The following is a 22,663-nucleotide window of genomic DNA, read 5'->3' on the forward strand; positions in this document are numbered from 1 at the left end:
ACCAAGCTTTTTAGATCATCTGTATCCATTCATTAAGTTTCTTATCTAACTTTGTTTGGTTTTTGAATAATTAATTTTCAACTTTCCCAGAAGAGTGAAATTTTAAATTTTCATAAAAGAGGGGAGTCTTTCAGAAGAAGATAGAAGAACATGATTTACTGAGTACCACTGAAGTGAAAAATACCATCTGCTAATATACACAAATTATTGTTGTTGATATTCTATAGATATTATATGTAGCAAGAAACAAGATCCATAGAAACTTTTCTGATTATTATAGAGTGATTCATATATTCTATCACAGTATTTCCCCTCCCTTATTTTTTTGGTAAAAGCTATTATCGATTAATAATATTCATATTGCTACTATTGGCTCCTTCTACTTCTCTATTATACTTTAAATCATGAGTACACAAGTCACAGAACCTTATTTACCATCGATAACCTCTCTTTCTAGTGAAAATCAATTATTGAATGTTAGATATATTGTCGAACCAGATTTTGATTTTATTAATAGCCTACTAAATGATTTATCAATAGTTCCACCTTTAATACAGCAGAAAAGATTAGATACACTATATTCTTTAATGAATATTAACGACATGTTAAGGGAAGAGATTAGTCATGATTACTTAAGGACAGTTCGTTACCTATATTCTCATATATCTTTAAATGAGACTTTGATAAAAAATGATTTAATCACAAATATAAAATTTTTTAAACTCATAAATTTGTGTGTTAATAAATGCCCTTATCTACTGTATCCGCATTTGATACAATTTAAAGAATATTTATTTTATTTAATTGATAGTTTCAAACTATTTATGAATGAAAACGATATTTCAATAAACAGTAATGATAGAATGTCATGTAATATTATTATATGTGATTTGTTATTTACTTTTCTTCTTCACATTAGCAATACTGATTGGAAATTTGATTGTACTTTTAATACATATCTAGAAGATTTAATATTTCAAATAATTAATAAATATATCCATGGTATGAATTTCAAATATTCCTTAAAAGTCAGGCTTTCCAAAAATGAGTCTTATAACTCATACAATTCATTATTAATTTCCTCTAAAGATAACGAAACTATTAATTATCAAATTTCACAACAACAATCAGAAAATACTTCATATTCTGTTGCCTATGATTGTTTATCTAATAAAGGACTCCTTTTATCTAACTTAATCCCTAATCCAGTTAAAATATCTAGCGTTATTGAATGTACTATCCTGTCAAGATGTTTAGTACTGTACACAGAAATTAATTCATCTATTTCAATAATCAATAGTAGTAGTAATAATAATAACATAGATATCAACAGCAAAATAATTAATCCTTCAACTTTACAACTTTGGCAAAATCCGCATGTCATGCTGTTTGTTTCAAGTTTATTAAAATATCCTAACATCGAATTAAAATTATCTGCTTTGAAATTCCTGCTTTTCCCATTTCTACATGTTAAACATAGTAGTTTAAATAAAAACAATACAAATAATCTAAGAAATATTACAAAATATTTGCCCTATTTATTTCAATCTTTAGACTATGGATATATACCATTTTGGTTTGATCCTTTCGACTATATCATAGATTTAATAGTTTTATTCAATGAAAAGAACCCAACAAATAATCCAATCTTAGTGTATATTGATGAATCAAATTTATACAAGACATTCCTTGATGTATTTACCAGTTGTATAGAATTATCATCGAAAAATCAATATATTTTAGAGACATTAATTAAAATGGTACACATTTGGGCATCACTCTCTTCATTTGAAGAACGGACGAGATGTGCTGTGGTTAATATTCCAAATATATTAACGAGGTTAAAGGGTGATGTTGAATCACATATAAATCTATTAAATGAATTTATTGAATATTATCAATCTGTCAACAAAAATAAATTACATACCAAAAGAAAATTTCCACCTCTACACGATAGTAAACTAGTCCTAGCTTGGTTACATTTATTAAAATCATTTTCTCGTAGTATTACTATACTAAGGACTAAATTACAAAAAGTTTACCTTACCGAAACACTAGCCAAAATGCTAAATGTTTTATATAGATTAACACATATGACATATGATGTTGGCAACAGTTTTTTGAAGATTGAGTTGGAGATAATGGAATTAACCTTGGGTAATATTTGCAATTTTATAGTGGAGTTCTCTAGTTTGCAAGTTTCTGTTTTACAGACTGACATAATAGGAACTATTAAAGAAATTTTAACTGATAGTTTATTTAATCCTAACTCAGAGACAAATTTTAATAAAGAAAGGGCAGATGCTTTCAAAGATTTAAAGTTACAAGATATTAAGGCTTATTCATTATGGGTATTACGGCATTTAATGTATAATTGTCCAAATTCGGAGAAGATGAAATTACTTCAGAGGATCCCACTGGATATTATCTTAGATTTTATTAATGATCCAAATTGGTCTGTTCAAGAACAATGCTGTCAACTGCTAAGAAATTTGACTTGTAATTCAAGAAGAGTTGTCAATGTATTACTTGAGAAATTTAAATATGTGGAATTTAAAATTGATTCAAAAACTGGATTAAACAAGAAAGTCGGTTCTACTTATTTATTTGAGTATTTAGCAAGAAAGATGCGACTGTTAGACATGAGGGACAAATGTCAAAGAAAAACATTGGAAGCAATTCTCTACATTATTAATAATATTGCAGCAGTTAATGAAGATAAAAAAAGATTGGTAGTGGAACAGAATGATATATTAGAGATTTTGAAGGCCATTTTATCTGAATCATCGCAAAACTCATTAAAATACGGTAATGATAGTGACTTAAAATTGGCTAGTCTTTGGGTTCTAAATAATCTATTGTGGAATTCGTCTCTTTCAACATATACACAATATGTGTTAGAAGGTTACACTGCTACAGCAGAAAATAATATTAACAAGAGTACTTCTTCTGTGAATGCGAATAATAATACTAGTAGTATAAATGATACTCAAGACAGTAGTAGCAGTAGTAGAAGTAGTAGAAGTAGCAATGAGGTGAATACTTATGGTAGCAATAATGAGTCAAAACCGTATAATCTTTTAACAGGAGAAGATAGACATACTATCGCTGGAGAAGAAGAAGAAGAAACGGAGAATGATGATAACGATAAAGCAAGTGACGAATTTATTCATCCATTTAGGAGTGCAACCGATGACATTAATACAAAATCTGTACATGCAGGTGATTATACAGTTGAAAGATGTAAAAAGTTAGAAGCTATTGGTTTGTATGCCCTTATTAAACAAAACATATTTGATGATTCTTTAGATGTCAGAGAAAAAGCAAGAACACTATTGTATCATATGGACTTATTGCTTAAAAAGGTATGAAATTTTCAGGAAATATATAATTGAAGAATAATTTAGTATTGAATACGCATTATAATATGCACTAAAATTTAGATGATTTCACCATCTCATGTGAATTTGATGAGTTACAACAAGAGAGAAAACAATGAACTTTTAGAAAAAGTCCTACCTCTGCACGATATCTATTCACTCATAATGAAATATTCAAAACATACAGATCATTTAGGAACCGTTCATGATTAATTAAGATGACACATATATAGATATATAATATTTTAGATTAAAAAACCATATAAATATACAAAAGAAGGGGGTTTTTGTCTGTTAACATATATGTAATAAAGATTAGAGATAAATTGATTGAAAATAACTGAATTAAAAACAATAGATTAAGTCTAATCTTGAGTCTTTTGAGAACCACGTAATAAACCGGTTCTTCTGGCGGCAATTAAACCAGCCTTTTGACCAGAAACGGCACCTCTAGAAATAGTAGAAGCCTTACCAATGTGTTGATGGTTACCACCACCATGTGGGTGATCAACTGGGTTCATGGCAACACCACGAGTCTTTGGCCAAGAGTTTCTCTTAACTCTGAACTTGTGGAAAGCACGACCAGCCTTTAATAACGGCTTGTCAACTCTACCACCACCAGCAACAACACCGATGACACCACGGGCGTCAGATGAGATAACTTTCTTGGCACCAGATGGTAATCTAACTCTGGTTTTGTTTTCGTCTGGGTTATGACCAATAACAATAACGTAGTTACCAGAGGCTCTGGCTAAAGCACCTCTGTCACCTGGTCTTTCTTCGACGTTAGAAACAATAGTACCTTCTGGAACAGAACCTAAAGGTAGAATATTACCGACAGCTAAAGAAGCTTTCTTACCGGCGTAGATGAATTGACCAGTGTGGACACCTTCATTGGCAATGAAAGTTTCCTCACGTAACTTGTACTTGTATGGGTCACGGAAGACAACTTTAGCTAATGGGGCACCTCTACCAGCATCGTGGATGATGGATTTAACAACACCACGAATGTAACCGTGACGTTCAGCGTAGTCTAAAGTTCTTAATTTAGCAGCACCTTGTCTTAATCTGGTGTGAGAGGTGAAGACGGAACCAGCACCCTTTCTTTGGTTACGAATAACTCTACCTGCACAAAAAAAGTGTGTATATATATTTATATCCAAAACATGTTCGAGAAAGATATATTATTGATATAAAGTAACTTTCTGTTAGTAATCAATTCCTTTTAATATTCTAGAAGCAACAATAAACAGGTGAATTTAAATATGATCTGCATATAAAAGGGGAATCAATTATCTTTTAAAAATAACTCAATGTAGACCAAGTAGAAATACTATTTACCAATATCGAATAACGATTGAAGAGAAGTATCTAAAACTTTAGCAGATATTACTTAACAAAACACATTCTTACTACATCGTATAAAATATTAATACAATCAATCTGTTTACATTAAAAAATTATTAAATGATCCGCAGTCTTTATTCCGTATACAATTTAAATTCATATATAGTTTTTTTTTTGCTGATTTGTATATTAAAGTCTAATAAAATCATCAGTACAAGTGTATTTTCGCTTCTATTTCCTTCTTCTACTTTATTATTAATTAAAAAATTGAACACAGTTTATTGTTGTATATCTTCCAATGCTCTTCCACACCCTGTCACATACCCATTGTTAATCAATTATCTGGTTTTTTTAACGGCTGGTAACTTAAAATGAGCATCCAGAACACCCATTAAATAATTGCGCTACAAGCAAACTCTAGTCACCTTGTATTACAATGCTACTATACGTATAAGATCTTAGCGTTTACAGTTACACATTAAGCAATACAATAGACAGTTTACAATAATTGACATCGCCTTGATGCGTTGCTACCGTAAGAGAGAATAATTTCCTTGATTATGCAGGTGAGGGATGGGTCTATTCTCTCTCTATCTCACTCTGAATAAGTTTACAGTATACCTAACGATGTTTAGACACTACTCTGCCACACATACACACACATACACGTTGATAGATGAACAGAATACGGAATTAATCCAAGCAATATTGTTTAGCGTGTTTAGTTTACAACCCAGATTCTGTAATTGTGTAGAAGGGAGAGATAGAGAAATTGTCGTGTGTTGGAAAATTGCAGGATCTTGTTCTTTGGTGGAGAAAGGAGGGAGGGAGAGAGCCAATTGCTAGTTGACAGGCTTTGTCTAACACTGTTCTTCCCCGCCTGCTCCCCCTCAATCGTTTCTGTAGAATGGACCTCTCACCATCTCTTGCTCTCCACATGTTATTTCCTTCCTTCTGAGACATCTCTAGATAAACAAGAATGCTCCCTCCACTCTTGCTCTTTCGTTCTAGTCTCCACCTCTGTTTTCTGTGTTCTCTGGGTCTTACTTGGGAAATCATGTGGCTCAGAATAATTGATCACAGTTTGAGAAGAACACTAGGACGGACATAATCCATTTTATCCTTGAGCATCGCGAAGTTACGTGATGGTACGTAAATATTTTCAAACATATACAATTCTAATGTACTGGTTTCTGTTTTAGGTAATTATATCATTTGAAGAGAAACAAATACGAAATATAAAACAACAGAAAAACAAAAACAAAAAAAAGATAAGATCAATAAAAACAGTCCCAAAGCAGTGGAAAAAATAAAAAAATATAATAACAGCAAATATAGTGGATTGAAGAGAGCATGTGTCGTGTCTTGTCTACTAAAATTAACCTTACTCAGCTCAATTGCTACACTTAATCTTTCTTTGTTATGCTCTACTTCTCTTTATGAAAAGCAATAAAATGAAACGGGTGTAACAACTTTGAGCACACTCTTTTTATCTATGTTCTCATCTATTAAGCATATCTTGCTTTCTTTTCCACTGTATCAGCTGACACCCTTTAGATATTTGCAAAATCATCCTTTAACTTGGATTTTTGCATTCTTAAAAATTGAAAATCTATTATATTCTTGTATTATGTGGTGTACAGATCCTATGACTCTTATGATTAAAATTCGACATACACCTACAAACAAAAATATGTGCAAAAAAAAATAAAGGCCCAGTGAAATAGACTACATTAGCTTTTTACGAGTTAACTTGTTGAATGATTTATTTTTGAATAAGACTAAAATTGTTTTAATTCCAGCATCTAACATAAAAAAATGACAAGATTTATTGGTTGTATAGATTTGCACAATGGTGAAGTAAAACAAATTGTGGGTGGGACTTTAAGCGATAGTAATAACAATTCTAATTTAAAGACTAACTTTGTCTCCTCAAAACCTTCGTCGTATTATGCAAAGTTGTATAAAAAATATAATGTCACAGGTGCTCACGTTATAAAATTAGGACCTAATAATGATGATGCTGCAAAGGAAGCGTTGTTGGCTGCACCACATTTTTTACAAGTTGGTGGAGGTATTAACGATACCAATTGTCTATATTGGTTGAAGATGGCCTCTAAAGTCATTATAACAAGTTGGCTATTCAATAAAGACGGTGACTTTTTGCTTGACAGATTGATTAAGATAAGTGAATTATGTGGTAAAGATCGTCTTGTTGTCGATTTAAGTTGCAAAAAGACTTCTGATGGAAAGTGGATAGTAGCAATGAATAAATGGCAAACGTTAACTACACTAGAGTTAAACCAAGATACATTTATTAGATTAAGTAAGTACACCAATGAATTTTTAATTCATGCAGCCGATGTGGAAGGTCTATGCAATGGTATTGACGAACAGTTAGTCTGTAAATTAGCTGAATGGACTGAGGAACTAGGCGATGAGATTAAAATTATATATGCAGGTGGTGCTAAAAGCATAGATGATTTGGCATTAGTTGATACATTAAGCAAAGGTAAAGTAGATTTAACATATGGTAGCTCTTTGGATATCTTTGGTGGAAGTTTGGTGAAATTTGAAGATTGTTGTGAGTGGAATAATCATCACTAAAACATTTAAGTTTTTAACATTTATACTATTTCTTATCCTTCTATTATCACCTAAAGTACTCTTTTGAAAAATAAATATATCTATATATGCAGGGTATGTATCAATTACAAGAGAAATGGATTGGATTTTATGACTTGTATAGTAGTTAAAATTACTGATTTTACTTTTTTTTTTAAAAAAAAAAATAATTCCCTCTTACATTAATATATCACAAGCAGAACGTATAAAGGGTTTGAAATAAGTCCTTTTTCTTAATGTGAGTTCTTGTCTTTTTGTAATTATGTCATTATTACAAATGAGTACATATATACATATATATGCATGTATATGTTTGTTTGCCCGTATGCTTATAGGTATATCTATGTATTATTGTGTTTTAATGACATTTACCAAGCATCGTCATAGATACCACCGGCGCCTGGAGCATTTCCACTTACAGCATTAGAGTATGAACTACCGTTCATATCACCCATGTTAAAATCATGATCTTGCATGCCTGAATTCATCCCCTGTATATTACCAACAGCATTAACCTTTTCATGTTCCATTTGTGTCAAAGCTAACAAAATAGATGCAACTTTTTTCTGTAAAGTGTCAATTCCTCTTGTAACTACTTGATCTACTGGAATAGAACCAATAGTCTCTACATTTATATAAAAGGTATCTGCCTTAGCTTTATAATCGAATAATTCACCTTCTACCGGAGGATCTTCGTATTCACAATTTTTAGAATGTGGCCATTCTTTTGCTGGATCCGCTTCATACCAATAGTGAGTATGCTTCAATTTATTCCAAGGATCATATTCAAATTCAATGGCTGCTGTGGGACCCCATTTGGCATGTTCCTTGGCAATCCCCTTTTTGGCTATGCAAGTCAGTTTCAATTCTTGACCTTTTCTTAATTTACAAATTAACACACCATTGCCCTCTTTATCTTGTATGATTGGATGACCAATATTACGTCCTAATAAATTGGAAACAATAGTCAAATCTTTAGCATATACATTCGTCGTACTTTCACTTTCACCAACAGCTTGTAAAGTTAGTACTACCGAACATTTATCGCAGTGGTCCTCACAGAAACAATCACGACTGTATTCCATTTGTTCAATATCTATACTTTGTAGAGGTATCAACCCAAGTCTATGTGCAATAAACTCGTCTGCCAATACACTTGAATTAATTTCAATTTCAACAGAATCTATGGCTAAGGTTGGAATTTCAGCAATCATAACACGACGCAATGAATTAGCTAGTGCCAAATCAACATTTGATAAAATGAAATCCACATTTTCTTTAGTGGCTTCTCTTATTTTAACTTGAGGTCCTTCTTCGCTCATTTTTTATATCTTTATTATTTATTTATTTATTTTTTAATTTATGTTGTATTGGATCCTATACAAAAACCTATTATCAAATCATAAAATATTGGAAAGTTGATGAATGTAATTGTCCTAATATACCCACTATAGTATTAACTTTCGCTAGAATCCCAATCTTTTCTTGTTCTCTGGAGATATTGAGTCTGCACTTTCTTTTTAACGCTTTACTTCCTCTTTTCTTTCCTTTTGTAAAATTTATCATATCTTTATTTTAAAGGAAATCGAAATCAACAAACTAAAAAAAAAGAGAGAACTATTGGGGTCACGTGAGCATATACTCCATCTTTTTACATCCATACACCACGTATGTTAAATAATAATGTTTCATTTTTGATAGTGCCGTAAGCCAAACGGTGTCGACAAAGAACAAAGACAAAGCAGAATAAAACATAACAGATAAGTAGTATCATTATACAAATTCAATCGCACACACACACACACACACACACACATACATATATATATATGTATACACTTATCTGTCTATGATTAAGCCAAAAAAGATAATGTGACATTGTACCGCCCCTTTACAAGTTTTCTCTCTCTCTCTTTACTATTATGTTTCTATATTTGTGTATGCACCCTTTGTTCGTCAATTTTAACCGTGATTATAAATATTACATTGACATAACTAAACAGTAACTGATATCTACAGGAATTATAATTAATATATTATGATCATCGTTATTATTACTATTAATGCAAATGATATTCTACAAGGAATTCTTCACTATATTCATATAAAATATTTTAAATATAAGTTCCCTGTATTACTTCCAATTTATTAATATGTTTGTTTGTTCGTTTTCTTTGTGTGTCTATTTATATTTTGTGTTCATGTGAATTGTCTAGAACCACCACGTACAAATTCTAGAATCTTCCAACCTTCCGTTTCTTCATCATCGATATGTTCTGGATCTCTGGTAAAAACCATAGCGTAGGAACTCATTAGAATATTGTCTTCACTACCAGCAGCGATTTCACCAGTCTTAATATTTTTGTAGACGTTGATCTCCTGAGCTCTACAACCCACTACTAATACAGGAATATCTTGTGGTTGTAATAATTTGGCACTAACGATTTCCACACCTCTAATATCTAAGATACGACCTTCTGAAAAGATAGCCTTTTCCTTAAACATTTTCTGTTGGGCAGCATAGACATTGAATGGAGCTTCACTAAACCATTTCTTCAATACCTCTTCATCCCCTCTAACATAAGCCTCTAAGACTTCTGGCACGATGTATTCTCTTAAGTGCTTTGTGAAAGAGGCACTATTGAAAGTCGGATCCATTAATTTAAATTGGTAATAAACTCTACCAGATTCAGTCTCTGCAAAGAATTTACCAATCTTATTGGTAATTTTTCTCAAGAATATGATAAATGGATTTTCACTTTCATCCCAAAGTCTAACTTTAAGATTGTGTAAAGATCTACCAACAACTGTCTTTTCTTTAAAATCTTCCATTTTTTTACCAATGGATTCTTTAGCTTCAATGTTTGTAGCTACTAATGCAGTTCCGGCTTCATCATTGGACTTAACAGCTCTTACTCTTTGCCCAGTAGCCAAAGCTTTAGCTCTCTTCTCTCTTCTTTCTTCTTTTGTTATAAACCCACCATAACTGGAACTTGAACCATCATCAATAACCTCAGAGACGTCTTTGTATATTTTGGTTTGTCTAACAGGCTCTAAAGTTTCATCAATCTTTTGAGCTGTCTTGACAGCAGCCTTTCTGGTAGTCTTACCAATCTCTGAATCCCAAGCTTTAATAGCCATATCTTCCATAGCTTCCCCAGTTTTCTTCAAAGTCTTACCAACAATAGTAGACCCTTTTTGAGCCTTCAAATACGCTTCACGCGCCTTCTTATATGCTTCAGATTCACCAAGACGACCAGATGCATCTTGTAAAGCTTTAATGTTATCCTGCAACTCAGCTGATTTTTGCCATTCCTTTTTGAAGGTTTCACGGAAGATGCTTAATGGGGACCTCGGATCATTTGCATTTGTGTCTTCTCTTTGATTATGTTTATTTGTATTTTGTTCATATAATAATCTTGAAGTGTGTAACTTAGAAGATAACTGGAGTAAGCCGATAGTGGTTTGGTTGTTATAAGAGTATAATAAGTTCACCACTTGACGGGACCCTATTGTAACAGTTTTTCTACTGGTTATCATTATTAGAAAAATCGAAGAGCGTGGAAGGCAGGGACAGTGATAGATTATATTTTGTGAAAGATTATTTTTTTTTCACTCTTCTTTTCAAAGGATGCTTCTTGTTCTCTTGAAAAGTGATAAAAATTTATTTTACTGTCTAGTGTACAAGGGGATACTTGTGGGCACATTAAATGACAGAATTGATGCAGAAATCTGAAAGGTAAAGAGGGAGTAATATCTTTCACTATAGTTTCGTTTTTCTCTTGTTCTTCCATCACTATCACCAAAAAAAAAAAATCAACGACAACGATAAGGGCAACAGAAAACAAAGGCGGGAACCAAAGTTCTCTCTCCAACGTTCAGTAGACAAAAACAAAACACGAACAAAACAAAAACGAGAATTGAGTCAAAAAGAGATGAGCCGACAACTGTGGCGGAATAAAGATCCCGCACAGAATTATATGGCGGATTAAAGAGGGAAAGAACAGAAAAAAAACTGTTTTTCCTTTCTATGTTCATTTTTAAAGTTAGGGTATATTTTGTTTTTACAGTTTTTGAAAGAGTTTTTATACTTAGAAAGTTAGGGCTTTATCTAAAAGATAAAAAACAGAGTAAATGAGTAAGGGAAATACGAAAGTTGATTCAGATTTTGTGTTTCTGATTGTATTTTTGATATATTAGTATCTCTCTGCTTGAATTAGCATCAATGAAGATTATAATTTATAATATATCTAATGTTAATCGTTCTACTACCTTTTGGATATTACATTTAAGACATCTCTTCAAATAGAAGTGTCTATGGCCATATATACATGTATATATATGCCGGTCGTTTTAATATGGTTAAAAGACGTAAGATTAGAGGTGAATTGGCACCAATGGATAGAATAACTAATTCTAATACTAATACTACCAGTAACAACAACGACAACAATAATAATAATAGCAAGTCTGATTTAGTTGTACTTAACGGATCAAAAGTAAGAAGAACTTATAGAAAAGATCCTAAAATAGTTAGAAATATTAATAATAATTTAGTTACTAAAGAATTTGTCTTCAGCCCAGAATCAATACCGAAAGCTTCTGTTCCATCTCATAATGATGATGCTAACGAACACAACAATAACGGTGCTAATAAGAAGACATTCTCCCATATTACCCCTCATTCAGGTCGTATGGTAACAGATAAAGATATCGAACATTATTCAAGAAGACTCATCTCTAGTTCACCATCCTCCCACCCCATAGAGACCGATACAGAACCTCAAATCTTAGAAGTTAATCAAATAAATAGAGATAAAAATAAAGAACTTTATTCCTTCGAATTTGCTAATAATAAATCCGACACTTCGGAAAATAGACCACATACTTCCGGTAAAGGTTTGCTACATTCATCACCAATAAGTTCTGGTCCATCTTCCCTTTTTATGAGAATGGTTGGGGTTTTAAAATTTATTAACGAAAGAGGTTCTTATCAATCTATTAATCAAGTGTCCTTGAAATTTAAAGTCGATAAAAATGGCTGTTTTATAAGCTTTCAGCATAAAGAAGAGGACCTTTTGACTAGACCTTTATCATTTGAGAAGGATTGTCATGATTTATACTTTGATTCCAACTATTCATGTTTGGGGGTCTTTTTGAATAAATCTATCTTCATTTTTTCTGAGACTGGTAATGGTGGGTTTAAAGTAAGGACTAGATTGATTCTTTGGGAAAATAACGAGGCACGAACACAGAATGGACTCTCTAAAATTGAAAAGCAATTATCACATTTTAATATTAAATGTAACATCTCAGTATTAAATAAACATACAGAAATAATGGATACTTTAAAGACTATACATAGGAGGATTTCGAATCTGGGCAATGAAAATATGGCTACTTCTGCCATAAAAACCATTTTCAATCAACAATCAAGAATTAAGAAGGATAGTTTTTTAAATAAGCCATTCTTTAACTCATTAAGTGCTAAAAGAAAGCATACTTCATCCATGTATAAAACATCAACATCCTCAGTAACGAAAATACATATTCCAAATCATAATACTGAAATTAGTCAAACGCCAACGGCTGTGACTTCAGTTAAGCATGTTCCAGCCTCCTCTTTTTATTCCAATATCTCTTCACCAACAAATCCATATTCTATTGATAATAATAAACTTCAATTGAACGTTAGGCGATCCACGAGAAATTTAGATAATCTTCAGAAGTGCCATCAGGTGCTTGATTTAGATCTGGAAGAATCAAATGTATCATTTGAAGAACCAGAGGAATTTAAACCATGTCTTAAACAGATGTTTAAAGATAATACATGTTATACAGTGACAAATCAAGATTTTAAATGTCTATATAATAATGATTGGATAAATGACAGTATTATTGATTTTTTCATTAAATTTTACGTGGAAAAATCAATTGACAGAAAGGTTGTTAAAAGAGAAGAAGTTTATATTATGTCATCCTTTTTTTATACAAAATTGATAAGTGATCATAATCAATTATATGAAAATGTGAAAAAATGGGTTCAAAATTCAGATTTATTGAATCGCAAATATGTAGTGATCCCATTAAATGTAAGTTATCATTGGTTTGGTTGTATAATTACTAATTTAGATATATATCACGATTTTGTGCTAAAACATAACAGTGTCAAAGGAAACTATTATAATAATAATGCAGTTGGTAATAATAATAATACAAAAACTCCAATTGATTGCAAGTCTATTGAAGATAATAGTCAAAATGGAAATGATTCAGCTAATGTCTCTAACAAAAAAAACATGAATGCAGGTGACACCTCTGATAGAATTACTATGCATTCAAACACAGAAAACTCAAAGGAGTCTAATATGTTAATAAATACGCAAGATGGATCTTTCAAAGACAATGGAGGTCATGATGATATTGCCCTAAGTTGTCCCGTAATTGAAATATTAACATTTGATTCTTTAAGGGGAACACATTCTAGAGAAGTAGACCCCATTAAAGAATTTATCATAGCATATGCAAAGGATAAATATAATATATTGATTGATAAAGATTGCATCAAAATGAAAACATGTTTAGTCCCACAGCAACCAAATATGAGTGATTGTGGTGTTCATGTTATATCAACTATCTCTAAATTTTTTGAGGATCCTATTTCAACTATGGATGTTTGGAGAAATGCAAAGAGTAAAAGTAAACAATCTAATAAAATTGTGAATGATTATTTTGAAAAAAATAAGAGAAATAGAGAAAGGAGAAACCTAAGGACAGTTTTGAAACAACTTTTAGCTGCTCAGATTGAAAGAACAGGTATCAAGTCTGATAACGATACTAAAAGTATGGATGATAATGAAGATGATGAAGATATTGAGATCATAGAAGATATGTCAAAATATACAAATTTACCTGACAAAAACAAGCTTTTAAAAGAAGTGAAAGAAGCAGAGAAGGAATTGCAAGAAGACAAGGAAATTACAAAAGATGAAAAGGCGGATAAAGAAGTTAGTGTATCACCTTGTAAAGATAAACATGTTTCTACTTCAAGAATCAGTGATGGTCTAACTTCTGATCCTCCTTCGAGTCCATCAGAAGAGGTACCTAAACATTTCAAGAATCCATTACACCTTGAATCACAGAAATCCAGTCCATCCAGTACACCAAATTCATCACGCAATATCGACTATACTGGTATAACTATTCCAAAAGAAGCAATAGTTGATACTGATTTCTTAGAAAGTTCTCCAACTAAATATCACAGCAATCATCAAAGGGAGAAAAATATCAGACCTATCCTCAGTCCATTTTTTAACAAAATAAGAAGTTCAGACCGAAATGAAAATGAAACAAACAAGAACGATAAGATATCATTGTTGCAGGAATCGTCCAATACTTACCATACCCAACGTTATAGGTTATTGAGATCGCCGAATAAATACCTTGATGATTCCGTGAATGAGGATACTTCTCATAGTGTTATTGTATCAGATGCCGACGAAGATGTTAAACTAGTAGGTAAAGATAAAGAGTCTTCAACAGTGGTATCGAATGACATACGAAGGATTAACAAGAGAGACACTGCAGAGGTAATTAGTGAAAAGATGGAACAAGAATTGAATGAGAAGGATATATATAATAATTTTGAGGGTAAGGATACGTTAACAAATAATATTATAAAAACTGATGAAAGCGACATACTAAAAACTTTTTCTCCTGTTATCCTTAGAGATGGTATTAAATCGCAACCAGTAAATGAGTTGATTTCTCTGGATGATGATTAGCTATTAAATAAGGCTGATCATTCAATAATTGCATTAATAATACATTTAGCATTATATAGCATATTAAGTCGTTATTAAAATAATATATTGTTTGACATTCATCATACAGCATTTTCTTCAAAATATTTCGGTAGCACTTATGTCATGTCTATAGTTCTATTAGATAATTATATACGTCTAACTTTTGTCAATACACAGAAAATGAGAAATGGCACATTTCTCACTATATAATCGTATATCAATGAAATTGCTTAAAGCTTATTTGCTTAATTCTGTATATCATAATTTTCAAGTGCTCTTCCACTTGCATAAACTTGGTCTTTAACATCTTGTGTTGCCTTACCAAACCATATCTTTAGACTTGTCATCAAGTATCTTAAAATAAATAAAGAGTTGACAATACTAATTATGGTAAAATGTAGCTCAGTAGTATGTGTTATCATAAAATCCTTTGTTTTAAAATTGTGTATTTTTATAAAGGCCATGCAATCATCCAATGTATTGAAAACACCCTGGTTTAAATAGTATTCAGACAATACGCATCCACCCATATTAAGGATAAGGAATCCACCAAGAATTAGTGTAGATTTCAAAGTAGCTTTTAATTTACTTCTCCAAACAATTCTTACTATAGATGAGATAGGCTGATTAGCTAAACGTCCAATGGCAGTTGGCTTTGTATCTAGTATAACGTATGAAATAACGAAAAAACTAACAATTTGAATACCAGAATCAATTACCTTAACTTGATCTAAGGCAAGATGGTTATATTTCCCAGTTGCTAAATAATCATTCAATCTTGATAGCCAATAGCCAATAGAAAAGAAACACATGTACATGACCATACATAAGTATACTATTTCAACAGCTCTAGAGATAAATAGCATAAAACTAGCCGCAATCATTCTTATAATCCAGCTTTGTTGTATAATTTCAAGTGGGTTTCTCTGATTTTCATTTGCTTGTGGTTCTATTGGTTCATCATTAACAGCATGTTGATCATCGTGTGGATCAATGGCATGTTCGTGGAAAAAGAATTTAGATAGTTGATGTTTTTGGTAATAATCTACGCTTAAACATAAAATAATTGCACCCAAACAGACATATTGTAAGTTGGCATGCTTGTAGTTATCAAGTATTATAGTAATAAATGAGCCTAACTCGTTCTTTTTTCTTAAGACCCATAATAAAGGCAATATCACTAGCGTCAATGTATTAAAAGTGTATTGTGAAGCTACCGCAATACCAATAATCAGCAAAGATGCAAACAACCAAGTTAGCACAATTAAAGAGATGTACCTAAATTTGAAATTTGGTGGAACATAGCACACAAAATAGTCGTCAAACTCTGTATTCTGTTGATCTAAGTAAGCAAACTCGCCTGCATTTTTTTGGTTTCTTTCCTTTAATTTCTTCAAATCTAATGGTTTTAATAATTTATCATCTTTCGTTACAGGAACAAACATTGTTTGAACATAGTTTCTGGAAACAATATCAGAAGATGGAACACGCATCAACATACCATCTGGAATGAAATATGCATGGATCATATCATTTTCTTTAAATAATTGTTTAGCACTAGTTTCGGTTTTTGGATTTGAGAATAAATCAGGATTGGACCATTGTGCAGTTTTAGGCGCAAAAAATTTATAGAAATAATTACGATATAAGATATGACCACGTTCCAAAGAATAATCTTTCCCTAAAATAAAAGATGATAGACGAGATTTTCTAGAGATAACTTGGAAGACTTTAATCCAATACTTTCTAACAAGAACGATAACATTTCTGTTGTTTTCAATGATTAATTTAGCTAAATAAAAACATGTTAACATAGTCAACACATTTACAAAATTAACTTCACTAAATGGTTTGTAAGTGTTAAGGAAATTGTTTGCAAACAATAGTGGAAAAATTAATCTAGTATGGATACCAAATCCAGCCAAAATAAAGATTGCATAGATAAACATTGACAGGCAAAGCCTAGAAAGTTGAATTCCCATTGGATGTATTAGACTATCATGCAATATTTTAATATTTGGATCATCTGGTGATCTGATAAAGAATAACACCCCTGGTCTGATAATGTATTGTCTAATCATCCCAATATATTTGGCAAACCAATACATATACAAAGTTCCAATGATCCAATAAACAATGATAGAAGCCTTAGTCCAAAACCAACACATTTTTGGAATCCATAACCAACTTGTTGATGAATCAAGGATCGGCGATATTAATGAAAGATCTAACATAACACCTGCAATAATTGGGAAACCAGCCAATTCTATAAAAAATAAACTGAATACTTTAAAAGTACATCTAATGGCAAATAACAATTGGAAGATTAATCTTCTAGTAGAGTTTGACATACCGTTTCTACGACTGTAACCCTTTGAAACATAGGTTGAGGCAGTACAGATCATAGCAATAGCAGTTAAATAAGTTGTTAGAGCAGGTACACTTCTAACAAACAAAGACGTTGGCAGAGTATTATGCACATAACCGTGATAATATTTCACAACAAAATGAGCTAAATTTTCATTGAACCAGGCGGCTATATTGTTGAAGTATGGACTTTTACTGAACAATAAGCTAAAAACACTATCACAATTTGTTAAATGAAATAAACTGATTAAACCACGAATAAATATACTAATGACACTTGAGTATAAATAAATTAGCATATAACCAAGCAAAGAGGGAATATAATATGAAATCAAAATATAGATGCTAATAATTGCAACTGCTGCCATAGTATAAACAAGAACCATGGTTGGTTTTAAATTAATATTAATCAAAAATGGTGCTACTTGTTCAATATTATTTTGGTTGCCCTGTAATTCATTAATAATTTCTTGTGCATCGATGTTTTCGTTTGCATTCCTTGGTTGTTGAAGTGGTTGTGGAGGACGTACAGGACGGACTAAAGGTTCAGCAAATACATTGTTATTATGGTTTTCCTCAGCAACTTCAGCAACATTTCTTAATGCCTGATTTCTCTCTTCTTGTAAATGATCAATTTCATTTGGATCGATATTATGATCGCCTTCAGAATCCACAGTATCAACATCTGAATCGGTAGTATGATCATCACCTATTACATAATCTGGATCATTAACTTCAGTGTCATGACCACCTTCTTCTTGTTCATTATTTTCTTCATTTTCTTGTTGTTGTTGACCAGTTGGAAGCTCATTTGTGTGTTCGGTGATAGGTTCGATCTCTTCTTCAGGTATATCAAATTGTCTGTTATAGGCCCTTTCTTCTTCGTCTAGTCTAGCTTCATGTTCACGTCTTTCACGATCTCTCATCATGGTTGCTACTTGGTCTAGCATTTCATCTTCCATAGCAGGGAAGGTCGCTTTTAAACGATTTTTCATTTCCTCCACAGAAAAATTGGGGCCAATCTTATGGAAGACCATTTTACTAAACACTTCTTCTCTGACGATCATATCATATTGGAAATACAAAGCTAAATGTAGAATAATAATCAATGCAATTTGTATAGATGAAAATTTAGTGTTTTCCAAAAGAGTTAAAATAATTGAATAAAAAGAATAGTCAAAACTTTCATTATTAAAAAAATATTTTTCTCTATAACCTAATAAAACACTTTTCCAAAATTGACCATGAAATGGTAGTTGTCCATCTAACATGAAAGTGTAACACTTACCAAAAAAATTCCATACTAATGGTATACCAAAGAAAAATAAATTCAACGATATAGCGATTAATAAAGTAGAATAAATTTTAGCGACACAATTTAATAAGGAGTTTTTTACAATTTCAGATATCGGGATATGATCAGGCATGTTATCAGAATACTTGGTTTTGAATTTGAATGGATAATGGCAGATATCACATTTTATGATACTCCCAGGTTTATTTACATCAAGATTTCTAGCTGAAATCCATTCTAATAGACAAGGTTCATGCAAATATTTGATGGAACCTTTACATTCACATGGATGAAACAAAGGATTATCAGGAGTAGCTTCACCTCTACAGATACGACATGTGGCATTTGAAGGAATTACATTTGTTGAAGCTTCCTTTGGTGCAGAGGTACTATCATTATTTGGATTAAATATATCTTCATTAATACTATTAGCACTCATTCCCTTTTCTTTTTTCTTTCTTTTCTTTTTGCTATCTTTTATATGTATATATATCTATATTAAATGTAAAATTAAGAAATGGTTGGTGTTCAAAATATTGGTGATAGTTAATAATACCACTTGTTAAAAGTAGAAGAAGATATCGTGATACTGAGGAGAGGAACAAAAAGATATTATATGTTTTTGTTATTCTTTTTTGTATTTCCCTTTTATGTGTGCTGTAATTAGTCGATAAAACCTACTGTATATGTTTGCTTAAATAGATGTTTACTTTAGATTGACTTATGTTGATATGTCGAAACAAGAGTAAAATATATATATATATATATATAAAGACATGTGTTTACGCATGTGTGTATATATGAAAGGAATATTGTAACTTTAAGTAGTTGTTTTCCTCCATTTGTTTGTTTATTTGGTCTTTCTAAAATAAAATTCTTTAAACTCATCGCTCAATTTTCTGTCGTTTGCAGTGATTTTGTAAAACTCAAAAAAATTTTATAACCCAGATATTTTTTGTGTTAGGGTTTTCGGTATTTGTTTGGCAAAACAACGGAAGTCCTTGTTTTTATAAATTCTGCTTTTTTAGGTTGTTTTGTTTTTTCTTTTATTTGTTCGGAAAATTTCACAAAAGAAACCCTAAGGGTTTAAAATACGAGAAAAATAAACACAAAGCATGTGATTCCAAAGGATGGATTTAGTGAGACAAGCTGCATATATAGAAAAGAAGAATAGCAACCTGTATAGATCAGGAATACCCAAGAAAAACTGAGGATGCACTAAGCAGGTTTCTTTTTCTCGTTAGTTCGTATTATAGAACAGAGTGGGTAACACTATTGAATTAGGAAGAATCATTCTCCAGATTATTAGAGAATTATTCAACATGTTATTCAGATTTGATGGAATTTGAAGCTCTTAAGAATTTATTATTGAGAAAAGAGAAGAAAACAAAATCTAAGATTGGTTGGTTGGTTGATTACTTATTTATATTTATATAGATTATATCCTTTGTTTATTGTAGTATTCCAAATATTTATATCGTTCAACGTTAGAAAATAAAAAATAAAAAAAAAATCTTTCACTGTCTTTATTATTATAGAAGAAGGCGATATTATTTCTATTGGTTTCCAGTTGGTTTTTTTGCTATCTAATTTCTATGAACTTTCATATTAAGTGTATAGTATCAGAGACTACTGATTCTTCTTTTTTCGATAGTGCAACTTTCTTTGGATTGAAAATAAATTTGGCACATGTATTCACCATTTTTTTTTAAAATTAATAATAGGAAAATCTGCAAAAAATAAAACAATACCGTATTTATATGCATTAGAAATTGGAGAAACAATAATTATCTTCTATCATTAAATACGAATTTTCAAGTTGACAAAAAATCATCGCAGTGTTGTTTTTTTTTTTTCAGAAGGATTATCTGTCTTTTTATATATTCATTGATTAGTTGGTCAATTGACATTTAGTTGTAACTACTCTGTCCTTCTTTTTTTTTTTTTCATTCGTAGACAATACCATAATAGCAGATAATTTAGTTATATCACTTAATAAACAAGTCACCTCATACACTGGTAAAAAAAAAGATTTTAATGTCATTTCTTATAAAAATTCTTTATATTGTGTCAATATTACAAGTACTACATTCCGGGTTTTCAAGTTATGAATTTCATCAGCTAGTGAAAAATACAAATTATAAAGATCATTATTCATTGCCCAAAGATATCCAATTAGAGTGTTGTATTGGACTTGCTTTATTTATATTAACTTCTTTTCTATCCTTTACCAAATTACAGTATTATCCTATCAAACCCTCGATCAATAATAAATTGAGGTTACTGACTACAGACCAATATTTGAAAGATATATCATTAAGTAGAGCTAATAATGTTCATAATTTAATTGGTAACGATCCAAATGGTGAAGTTACTTTTACACCAAATTTTGTAGATTTACAAAGAAAGAGAAAGGAAATATCAGATTGGTTAGCAGACAATTCTAAAGAATAAATATATTTCAAATAATTTATAATATGTCAGAAAGCAGGTTTTTACCCGTTTTTGAATGAATAAATGGCTAGATTTTTTTTAAACGCACTGTATTATTATAAAAGAATAAAAAATATTAAATACCCTAATAAACCTAGTATTATTGAATTTATTTTTTGTTTATTACTTGCCTTTTACACAGTAATCTCCTTCTTTCTGCAAATTTATAGTATAAATATGCAATTCTATAGAAATTATTACATTTGATGTTATGTATACTATTCGACAATTTAGACATACTAAATAGTTTGAGACATTTCTCTGAAATATGTTACAGTTTGTGGCATATTATCCATCTATATCGAAGACAGTTGGTCATTATAAGAGATTAAGGGTTAGCAAGTATGACACACCTGCTAAATATTTTATTGTATTTGTATTTTTAAGTTTTGTCAAAATGGTCTTTACAAAAAGTGGTGAAGGTTGGTATAGTAGTCACTAGTTATTAACAGTGCTATACCTTCAGAAGTTATTATGGCAAATCAAGATTATTCTTCTTACTCTTTTTTTAAGTGTGTTAAATGCTAGAACTACAATTCTGACTTTAATTTTAGCAACCTATATTACCAACACTGACAGAACTGGTTTTTAACATTACGGTAACTTTTGATAATAATAATAATTCAAGATACGAAAGCATAATTGCAATATCTTCTTAAGGCTCAAAAGTTTTGTAAACGGGCATAGCAACTACTGATTGATAATATGATTCTCAAATCCTTACTTTTAGAGTTGGTAATTTAAATACTCTTCTCACACAACTCAAAGTAAATCAGCTGTTTCTGTTACAGCGTTATTTATTGATAGCTATTAACTCCATACGATGCTTTATCCACATTATTACTACAATCCATCCATTAGTTCTTCCCAGTCATCTAGTGATATTTTTCAAACAGCAAGCGTTACTATTCTTTTCTCAAATGGAGATAAAGGTAATTTGTAAAACTCAAGATTGACAGTATTGCATTTAATATGCAATTTTCTTTTTCTGTTCTTATGAAATCAACTTGCTATTGGTTTTTTTTACATGGATAAGTGATGTTAATTCTTTTTGTTCTTTTTTTTCTTTTATAAAGGATTTATAATTTAAATAACAATTGTTCATATTTGTTTTATAAGTTGATCGGTAGTAGGTAACTAGATGTTATATAATTGAATACATACCTTATATTTTGTGTTAACCATTAATAGCATACATACTCAAATACTTCTGAAAAGTTTAATTTTTTTAAAAAATTATTTGATTAGTTTATGTATATCTTGATACTTGTTGGATTTCTGCTATAGCATGCTAAATTAATGGCTTGGTATAAGTGACAAAAAAAAGTTAATAAAGTAAAAGGCCGATACTT

General features: G+C 30.9%; 8 protein-coding genes across 8 annotated transcripts; 4 read left to right on the forward strand and 4 right to left on the reverse strand.

Moving 5' to 3' along the window:
• Positions 1–404: 404 nt before the first annotated feature.
• Positions 405–3,371, forward strand: VID28 (glucose-induced degradation complex subunit VID28; the record flags this gene model as incomplete). Its single annotated transcript, XM_064858422.1, has 1 exon — positions 405–3,371. One exon carries the CDS (start codon positions 405–407, stop codon positions 3,369–3,371), a length of 2,967 nt encoding a protein of 988 aa, XP_064715129.1.
• A 374-nt stretch (positions 3,372–3,745) lies between these two features.
• RPL2B (60S ribosomal protein uL2 RPL2B) lies at positions 3,746–5,055 on the reverse strand (the record flags this gene model as incomplete). Its single annotated transcript, XM_064858423.1, has 2 exons — positions 3,746–4,506; positions 5,052–5,055. The coding sequence occupies 2 exons, from the start codon at positions 5,053–5,055 to the stop codon at positions 3,746–3,748; spliced, it is 765 nt and encodes a 254-aa protein (XP_064715130.1).
• Positions 5,056–6,545: 1,490 nt separating this feature from the next.
• Positions 6,546–7,334, forward strand: HIS6 (1-(5-phosphoribosyl)-5- ((5-phosphoribosylamino)methylideneamino)imidazole-4-carboxamide isomerase HIS6; the record flags this gene model as incomplete). The annotated part of the gene is made up of 1 exon (XM_064858424.1): positions 6,546–7,334. One exon carries the CDS (start codon positions 6,546–6,548, stop codon positions 7,332–7,334), a length of 789 nt encoding a protein of 262 aa, XP_064715131.1.
• Positions 7,335–7,720: 386 nt separating this feature from the next.
• On the reverse strand, positions 7,721–8,674 carry RPB3 (DNA-directed RNA polymerase II core subunit RPB3; the record flags this gene model as incomplete). The annotated part of the gene is made up of 1 exon (XM_064858425.1): positions 7,721–8,674. The coding sequence occupies one exon, from the start codon at positions 8,672–8,674 to the stop codon at positions 7,721–7,723; it is 954 nt and encodes a 317-aa protein (XP_064715132.1).
• Positions 8,675–9,551: 877 nt separating this feature from the next.
• TIM44 (protein translocase subunit TIM44) lies at positions 9,552–10,892 on the reverse strand (the record flags this gene model as incomplete). Its single annotated transcript, XM_064858426.1, has 1 exon — positions 9,552–10,892. One exon carries the CDS (start codon positions 10,890–10,892, stop codon positions 9,552–9,554), a length of 1,341 nt encoding a protein of 446 aa, XP_064715133.1.
• Positions 10,893–11,683: 791 nt separating this feature from the next.
• On the forward strand, positions 11,684–15,136 carry ULP2 (SUMO protease ULP2; the record flags this gene model as incomplete). The annotated part of the gene is made up of 1 exon (XM_064858427.1): positions 11,684–15,136. The coding sequence occupies one exon, from the start codon at positions 11,684–11,686 to the stop codon at positions 15,134–15,136; it is 3,453 nt and encodes a 1,150-aa protein (XP_064715134.1).
• A 266-nt stretch (positions 15,137–15,402) lies between these two features.
• On the reverse strand, positions 15,403–19,257 carry SSM4 (E3 ubiquitin-protein ligase SSM4; the record flags this gene model as incomplete). The annotated part of the gene is made up of 1 exon (XM_064858428.1): positions 15,403–19,257. The coding sequence occupies one exon, from the start codon at positions 19,255–19,257 to the stop codon at positions 15,403–15,405; it is 3,855 nt and encodes a 1,284-aa protein (XP_064715135.1).
• A 1,598-nt stretch (positions 19,258–20,855) lies between these two features.
• On the forward strand, positions 20,856–21,272 carry EMC5 (Emc5p; the record flags this gene model as incomplete). The annotated part of the gene is made up of 1 exon (XM_064858429.1): positions 20,856–21,272. One exon carries the CDS (start codon positions 20,856–20,858, stop codon positions 21,270–21,272), a length of 417 nt encoding a protein of 138 aa, XP_064715136.1.
• Between the last annotated feature and the right edge of the window lie 1,391 nt (positions 21,273–22,663).

This window comes from Arxiozyma heterogenica (genome assembly GCF_036370985.1).
Source record: "Arxiozyma heterogenica strain weizmannii chromosome Unknown scaffold_17, whole genome shotgun sequence".
Taxonomy (NCBI): domain Eukaryota; kingdom Fungi; phylum Ascomycota; class Saccharomycetes; order Saccharomycetales; family Saccharomycetaceae; genus Arxiozyma; species Arxiozyma heterogenica.